The sequence below is a fragment of the Carassius gibelio genome, chromosome A12 (genome assembly GCF_023724105.1).
Source record: "Carassius gibelio isolate Cgi1373 ecotype wild population from Czech Republic chromosome A12, carGib1.2-hapl.c, whole genome shotgun sequence".
Taxonomy (NCBI): domain Eukaryota; kingdom Metazoa; phylum Chordata; class Actinopteri; order Cypriniformes; family Cyprinidae; genus Carassius; species Carassius gibelio.
This window is the reverse complement of record NC_068382.1, coordinates 12,314,975-12,323,947: the sequence shown is the minus strand read 5'-3', so window position 1 is coordinate 12,323,947 and position 8,973 is coordinate 12,314,975. Positions and strand designations below refer to the sequence as shown.

Here is an 8,973-nt window from a genome sequence, read left to right as displayed (position 1 = left end):
AAAGTTTTTATGGAAACGGTGATACTTTTCCCGGGATACTTTTATGAATGGAAACTTCAAAAGAACAACATTTATTGTTATTGTTATTTATTCAAATATTTTGTAAGATCATAAATATTTGTATTGTTATGTTTGACCAGTTTAAATCTTCCTTACTGAATAAAAGTGTTCTGAATATTTTATTCAAAAAAAAAAAAAAAAAAATGAAAGATACTCTGTATGTACTGTAGTATTTACATTTATAAATTTTTGCATATGATATATTTTCTGCACACTTCTTGTTTTGATCGAGATGCATGCTCATGTTCTTCACATATCAGCAAGATGCATGCTTCTCATAGATAAGCTTACAGATATCCTCCACCAAGCTCCAAAGCACAATGACTGTCTGTGGCACTGTTTAAACGCTTGAGACTTTTTTGTCCTGGAAAGGAGGATTAGGTGTTATGGAATGATAGATGTTTAAATGCCCTCATGGGGGCATTCACAGGATGGGGAGACATGACATGGCCTAAGAGGTGAGCACATAGTCATGTTGAAAGATGTGCACATGATTTATGGCCTCTGTTTGGCAAGATTTCACAGAACCACTCACATATTTTGTTTCATGTGCAGAACAGTCAAGATTAAATGAGCTATTGATGTTTCGCAGTACTTTCCTCTCTCCTTTCACCATTATTACAGCCCTCATAAGAACTCAAAGGCTTCCTAAATACACTAATCTAATGTAAACTGCAGTTATAATCCATTAGTGTGCCATCCAGTCACAATATAACACATCTGAGTATTTGGCAGCCTGAGTATTTGGCAGGCTGAGACTAGACAGTGTGGATGTCATGTGTGATCTAATGAGTGCTCAAGCAAACAATACATAGGATTAAAGAAGAGGAAAATAATTCATATGTGATCCTGTTTGCTGTATTTAGTGTCTTTTGAAAAGATGACAGACATTTCCCTCTTGTGCGAACCATGGGCTTCTTTATTTAGCTAAATTGGCACTTATTCAAAATTAATTTTGTTCACCTAGTATGCAAAATACTTCAATACATGCTTTTGATTTGCATGTTGTATTCATTGCAATTGTTTGGAAAGCAGAGCTTTCAATAAAATGGATGGTATATATATGTCATACAAATGCAATTTTTCCCAATGCCTAGCCTTAAAAGTATGTTTATTGTTTTCATACGATATATTTGCTTATGGTGCGTTGTTGCCACCTAGTGGACAGTAAGATCAACAACAGTTTTAAACAATTGGTAGGCAGGGGTTTTAATTTAAGAACCTATATTTGTTACAAAACAAACAATTGCACAACCATTCAAAATTTTAGGTTGGTAAGATTGCTCAATAAACATTCCTGAAAATAGTTTTGCTAAGTTGTTGTTGTTTTTCTTGCTGATAATTCTTTATGGTGAATAGAAAGTAAAGAATAAAGCTTAGATATATATAATTATATATATATAATTTAAAATGTTGTACATGTCTTTACTGGCACTTTTGATCAATTTAATGCATCCTTGACAAATATAAGTATTAATGCCTTTTTTATCTATAGACTGCATTGTATATAAAATAATAATAAGAAATTATACACTCTTGAAATATTAGTTACAAATAATATTTTTCGAGATTACACTTTCATTTGAGCTTTTCAGGACACAAGGTTATCCAGGGGACAGTGTTTTCAGATCCTGCAGAGCTGTTTTTCAAATTTAAAAAGAGTTTTTTGTTTTTCTGTCAACCTCATCAATTCCCACTAATGATTTTTTCATAAACATCCATTGTTGTTCTACTCTTCTTGGGACTGTATTACAGCTGAATACAATACTATCTCTTTTCTCTCTCCCTCTTTTTTTTTTTTTTACAGGTGAATATTTAAATAATAAAGAAACCTTGTCATATTCAAATATTAATAATTCAATATTCTCGTCTTGACTTATTCAAACTTTCATAATAAAGCAAATAAAGTACAAACAAAGTACACAAAAAGTAATACAAACTTTTATTTTTGTTTTAAAGTGGCCAGACCTTTTTGTCGATTTGTGTTTATTTGACAAAATACTTTACATTATCATATATAACTATAATAATGATATGTCACTTGGATATGTTGTTTCCGATCGAAACAGACACAAAATTTAAACACATAAAGGATTTGAAGCATAATAAATGATTATAAAAACAACAACAACAACAAAACCTATAACCATTAGACGAAAACAGAATATGCAATGAAGCTTTAACTCTCCATCAGCTTAACAAAAAACACCCACACACAGAGAACAAAGAACAGACCTGAGCACCGTCATGCACTACCTGTCATACTGCACATTTCACTAAATGCAAAAGGATGCAGATTCAGTTTAGCTGAGTCATGGGTAGTTCATGCTGCCAGGGTTTGTTCCCAACAGGAGGGCAGGGCAGGAGTGAGGCGGGTGATTACGCTGCTCTTCAGCTTCCACCCACTTTCAGCCCCCAGCTTGAGCCACTGATATGAACAGCCATAAGGCTTTATCACATTCAATGCCTTGAGCCCTCCCTATCACAGAAGTGCAGGCTCATAGCCATTAAAGATGAGAGTCAATGTCATTCAATATCATAAATAAGTATGCACTCCACAGTTTTACATTGCCGTTTTCTTTTTACGTTTGTGACACATTTGGCATTTATGTGTGGTAAAATCCCAGAGACAGCAGATGTTGCTACATATTTATATTCTTTTGAAAACTGTTTACTGTTCATTTAATTTGAGTAGTCTGTTTGTGATAAAAAAAAACACCAACTAACTCTAACACTAATTATTCAATAGAAATAAATTTTCATAATCGTCTGCGTTGATATCAAATCAATGTTATCAACATACATCTTATAGAAGGAAAGATGCCCCCTTAAGAATGTTGAGAATTTTCTTTTAAAGTAAAACATGTTTAGATATGAGATATAAATATACATATTTGCTAGTTGTTATAGCACATATTGGGGTAAAAGGCCCCCTTGAATACACTTTTACAGAATGTATGAATCACTTTTGATACAGTTCTTACTAGTATTTTTTTATGAGTTTTTATGTATATATTTAACATTGTATTTTTATCAAATACAAAATATATTTTTATAATGACAACCCTCAATTAACCTATAGGTTTTAATGAAAACAAAGATGTCAAAATGTACATGTATTTTTTGGAAATATAAAAAAAAATAAGCTCATTAATTACAATAAGCATGAAATATATATATTTTTTTACTTCCAATAAATAAATAAATAAATAATAATAATATATATATTATTTAAAAATAGCGTAGCCATTCACCACAAGCGCTACGATGAGATTTTATGACTAATTGTGCTATCGCTATCTGTTGCGAAATACATCACTGAACTCACTCAAGACTCGGAATCCCTTCATGATAACATAGGCTCTTCTAATATGACGCAGGGAACACTTAACAGTGCGCAGTTTCAACTCACACGTGATTACCTCGAGCTTGCCGATGAGTTGAGGACAGCGACCGTCGGGAACAACATTTCTGCTAACTGCTCCTTTCTATTTTTGCATTTTTTTAAGTCGAGATGTGATCGACATTGCATTGGCAAAACTCAGTTAATATTTATTCACCTGTGTTTAGATAGTAGGCTATTAATAGGCTATATTTTACTTGTGCCACGCCGTCTTATAATGCTCTCGAACACCGAAAAAGAGTTGATTGTACAGATATGGGACAAAATGATTCCAGTGGCAGAAGATATTGGATCTGAGGCTCTTCTAAGGTATGCTGTCCTATACTGAACAAATATTGGCTAACAGACCAAACCGACGTTTCTGTAAAATGTTGCTTTTCTATGAAATGATACTAAACTTGGTCTGAGTTGCTCTGAGCTGAGCCTTGATAGTCCGCCGCTCGGTTTTCTGATTCTGAATATCAAAATTCTTTACAATGATTGATGGTACTGTCGTTGGCCATTTGGCAGTTTCCCACGAGTAATGACGCAAGCAGCAGAGAGGGAGGAAATACCTTGGGTCTCGTGCCGTCTGTGTTTCGCTGACCTTGTTTTTCTCCCTTGTTACAGGATGTTCACAACGTTCCCCAAAACAAAGACATACTTCTCTCATCTAGACATCAGCCCCCGTTCGGAGCATTTGCGCTGCCACGGGAAGAAAATCGTCCAGGCTTTAGCCGAAGGTGCGAGGAACATAAGCACACTTACTACAACGCTGGCACCGCTTAGCAGGTTCCATGCCTATCAGCTGCGAATACATCCAACAAACTTCAAGGTGTTCATGTAATGTCTGTCTGTCCACTTAAATAATGCAGTAGCCTACAAATGCAGTTGCTTTAGCTCACTAACGTAAACTTCTCATTTTTCCACCCCCAGCTTCTCAATCATTGCATCCTTGTGACATTAGCCTGCTATATGGGTGAAAACTTCACACCTGTTGCACACGCGGCGATAGACAAGTATCTTTCGGCATTCTCAGCGGTTTTAGCCGAGAAGTTCCGATGAAGACCCCTCCGAAGGCACATGGGATGGTCCTGATCATTCTGTCTTTAATAAATAAATAATACATGTTTTACCAAAGTATGTGTTTCTTTGTTATTTGTCCTCATGTAATGCCATGGAATAATCAATAAAATCAAATAAAAAAAATCGCTCATTGTACTCTTCTCTGTTGGCGCCCTCTGTGGGATCATTACACTTCCAATACTCTTCTTGTTTTCATATAACATACTGTACAGTACATTAGCTTAGTCGTTTTAACGGTGATGCTGTACTGTCTGTATTTTGCCTTCCTAATACAAAGTCCTCATTAGGTACTTGATGCGAAAGGAAAGAAATCAACCAATGACGACAGTGTTGCACTTGATCAAAGCCGCGATGTTTGATGTGGGTGTGTTGCTGTCCAGACGTTAAGTGCTGAAATCTTGGCTGAAGTCCAAAGGAAACGTGACGCTCTCCGTTGTGCTGAACGGGTTTAAACAGCACACCTGTCGTTACCTGTGGATCACATTGAAAATCTAAAAGTATATTACATGAAATATGTAGGATTTATGTGATAATAAACTGAATGCTTTAAATGCACAATAACCAGGTTTATATATTTATCATAAATAAATCCCTTTTGTTTCAATCTTATACGTTTTAACTAATTTAATTTAGCTTGTTCCAGTCACATAATTAACCACATTTCAGGTCAAGCTGCTAAGCAGTTTGAATAAACACATTTTTAAAATACGATTAATTAAAAAAATATTATTTAAATAGAATTTAAAAAACTCAAATAGTTAACAATGATCTATGAAATGTTTTTTTGAGTGCAGAAATCTTTCTGTTCATTAGGCTGACTAATAGGCAACGCATAACTTCATTAGTTTTGTGTTAAAACTGTGTAATCCAAACAGATGGAAACATGGAATTCAAAAACATAAATCTTAAATTTAGACCTAAATACATTTGAATGTATTTTTGAGTGTTTACAATAAAGCATTTTGGATCTTCAGCAAGGGAATTTTGGACATTAAGTTTGCATCAGCTATATTTCTTTTAAAGTTCTGTAAGGCGTGAGAAGAGGGAAGGGACATGGAAGTGGAAAATCATATGATATGGCCTCTGGCCTTTGTGACACAAAACTACATGCAACATTCTTGTAAGTTAGTAAAATTTTGAATATTAGCACTTCTAATTGTAGAATATTTCATTTTAAATGTAGAGACCACTCAATGGATGAAATTGTATCAATCGTTTGTTTTTCAGGAATGCATTATAAAGTCAAGTACAAGATTATTTTCTTGTTCAGTCAATGAATCAATGGTACTGCCTTCTTAGGGCTGACACAACAACAGACATGAACTTCTCCCATGCAGCTTGGATATCTGGGGTGAACTCATTTCTCAAGTGTGTAGCGATCACCACCGTCAGACACTCACCTAAGAGCTGGAAAGCTTTAACAAGTCCCGTGTGTTGCGACCTTTGGGTTAGCCATGATTGCCTCAGCATTAGGTTTCCAAATCCATCAAAGGAAGTCCAGGGGTAGACAACCAAGCATCTTAAGACCAGACAATCAATACAGGAAACTCGAAGGCATTGAACATGCTAATGGTTAATTACATATACATCCCTTGATGAAATACACAGGGGCATCGGACTGGGGGTAAAACCAGTACTGATTACCAGGGCCCAAAGGAAGAGAAGGCCCTTGAAAAGTCATGGAATATATAGCCCATTAGGACTGCCTATGCATAGGGCCCGGGATCTTGTGCAGCGCCCCTGGAAATACATACAATAAAATATATCAGGAAAAAAAAAAGCCAGAAATAAGATTACCTTGCCAAGCTCACATGGCCCACCGACTCGAGTTTCGCAAATACACCCTGTATCAAAGCGTGCTCCTCAGCTGTCCATCAATGTCTGTTTGGGGATGGGTGTCTGTGTTACTGTGGGCTTCCCAATAGCTTAGGATACCCCTATATATATTATTTATTATATTTTATCTGCACTATTGAAAGATGCAATGACTACCTTTTTTATTTTTATTTTTTTATACAGATTACATTTATTTTTTATATATTTGATGGATTACTTTTCACCAGTAATTAGTTAATTGTTTATTAGTTTGTTTTGCATTTTACACATGCAAAACATTTATGACTCACTTTCTTCTGTTGAACATAAAAGTAGCTATTTTGAAGAATGTGGGTAACCAATCAGTTGCTGGTCCCAGTTGACTTGAATATGCAAATAAATACATACATACATACATACACATACATACTGTACTATGGAAGTCAGTGGGGGCCAGAAACGGTTTTGTTGCCCACATTCTTCAAAATATTGTATTTTAATAGAAGAAAGAAAAATATACATGTTTGGAAAAAACTTGAGGGTGCATTCATGATTTTTCTGTGAATTAACCCTTTAAGTTAGTAATAATTATACAGCTCAGAAAGGAAAGAGCAAAACTTAGTAGTGTATCAGAATTCGAATGTATTTTGATTGGGCAAGATAACATCCTTGCGAGGGACTTTCAACAGACAGGTGCTCCATTCATCTAATTTTAACAATAGAGTATTGTGGGCCAAATGAGTGTAGAGGCCAAAACCGGGAAAAGAGTTTGCATTGAAGCACTTCCAGTTTCATGACCATGAAGTCAATGTTTTTTGTTTTGTTTGTTTAATGGGTTTTTGGTTGAAAGTGTGGTCTGTGGTTAACACAAGCTCAAGATATTTTCACATTTTATTCTGTGACATAAAGTACATCATCAATACCACTTGTAATGAGTCATCTTGAAACTTAAAAAAAATGTCTTGTGTTATGTATGTATGACTTTTTGCTAAATGTTCTGGAATGTTTGACACAATGATGACAGTTTTCAGTTTTGGGTGAACTATCCATTTAATGATACACAATGATCAGTTTAAACGCATGGCTCAGGTGCGTGTCAATTCCTCTTTATTGCATTAGAGACCAAAACATGTTTTCCCCCATATGTTCGAGGATTTAATGATACTGTCTGCACAGGGCAGAGACGACAACAGCGAGGAACTTCTGCCAGGCAGCCTGCACCTCAGCTGTGAAAGAGGTACCCATAGTCGCCGCAATCACGATGGTCAGGCAGTCAGCCAGCAGCTGTACAGAAAAAGCAGAAGACGGAGGTGCAACAGCTGAGTCACTGGTAGCTTTTAATTATTTTCTGACCGCATCTGTGTGAGTTTTATATGATGCTGTGTTTGCATACCCTAAAGTTGTCAGGATCCACGTGCAGTTTCTCGGAGTGCAGCACGCTGAGTTCGGCATAGGTTTTCTTGATATCATCCATATTCTTCATGGCTCTGTCAAGCCCATGGAGCACAACAACTCCGTGGGCTGCCACCTTTGAATTGGACATGATGGCCTCTGCATTGTACAGGTTTCCAAAACTGGTGAAGTACCGCTGGGTCCAGGGATACACAATCAAGGTCCTACAATACAGTATAATATATAACATACAAGTTAATAAAAATAAAAAATAAAGAAACTGACATCATTTAGCCTGTGATAATGATGAGCATAATAAGATGTGCACAATACCTCTGCAAAGCTTTGGGGCCAGCGTCCTCATAATTCAGCTTGCTGAAAATGTCCTGGATGTAGGCACGCTCCTGGTCGGTCCACACAACCATGCTGTCGGTTTATGATTGTTTTTCTCCGTTAGGAATAAGAATCATACCTTTCCACTCTTGTCCACACTATTTATATCATCGGGTTGCATCGCCAATACAAGAGCGCTCATTTGATTGGCTGGAACTTCTGGTGGGCAGGACTAAGCTCAGTGTAGGGATTTTGCACGTTTGCATCGCTCTTGAAGTTAGACAGCGTTTTAATGTAAGTGGCAAAACACTTGTAGCATAACATACACCCCCTCTTTATGTAAAGTAAAAAAACATATTATGATGGTTAAAAAGAGAATCAGTATTGCTTGGCAATGATAATGTCTTTGCAGGTTAAACCATAAACATATAGGATTGTAGAGTAAATCTTTATTTAATTGTTTAAATCCTTGGGAAATGTGACTTTTAAAGACCATCAATTATTGTTGTGATCTGCAGCTCCTGGTTATCTTATGCACATACGTACGTATAAAACGACTCTGCCTTATCTCTACTCACAGACTCTCCTCTTACGTAATCTCAAAATGAACTGCCTGTAAAAAATAAAATAAAAAAATCAAGTCTCATCAAATACCAAATTAAAAGGGTGTGGCCACTTTATCGATTCACCAGACATGCACTATTGCAGAGCCAATAAATGAAATAAATGATTTATAAATCAATTCAGAATAAAAATATTAAAACAAATCTGAATAATTAAGATCTGTGCCCTCAGTTCCTGTTTTTTTTTCCCCTTCTACACTATATATGCCTTGTAACAAAAAACAAAAAACAAAAAAATGTACATATGTATTAATAATAATAATAATAATAATAATAATAATA

The 8,973-nt window shown here is 35.7% G+C and overlaps 2 protein-coding genes across 3 annotated transcripts; one reads left to right on the top strand and one right to left on the bottom strand.

Annotated features, from left to right (window-relative positions):
• Positions 1-3,440: 3,440 nt before the first annotated feature.
• zgc:163057 (Hemoglobin subunit alpha-D-like) lies at positions 3,441-4,582 on the top strand. Its single transcript, XM_052611208.1, has 3 exons — positions 3,441-3,772; positions 4,073-4,277; positions 4,379-4,582. The coding sequence occupies exons 1-3, from the start codon at positions 3,681-3,683 to the stop codon at positions 4,505-4,507; spliced, it is 426 nt and encodes a 141-aa protein (XP_052467168.1). The 5' UTR covers positions 3,441-3,680; the 3' UTR covers positions 4,508-4,582.
• A 1,224-nt stretch (positions 4,583-5,806) lies between these two features.
• On the bottom strand, positions 5,807-8,963 carry LOC128025159 (hemoglobin subunit beta-2-like). Of its 2 annotated transcripts, none has more exons than XM_052611206.1 (3): positions 8,069-8,963; positions 7,737-7,959; positions 5,807-5,935 (listed from the first exon to the last, which is right to left on the bottom strand). In XM_052611206.1, exons 1-3 carry the CDS (start codon positions 8,158-8,160, stop codon positions 5,807-5,809), a joined length of 444 nt encoding a protein of 147 aa, XP_052467166.1. In that variant the 5' UTR covers positions 8,161-8,963. The 2 variants fall into 2 exon arrangements, with proteins under 2 accessions (XP_052467166.1, XP_052467167.1); XM_052611207.1 differs by lacking the exon at positions 5,807-5,935 and adding an exon at positions 7,345-7,627 and having other exon boundaries at positions 8,069-8,175.
• Positions 8,964-8,973: the final 10 nt, after the last annotated feature.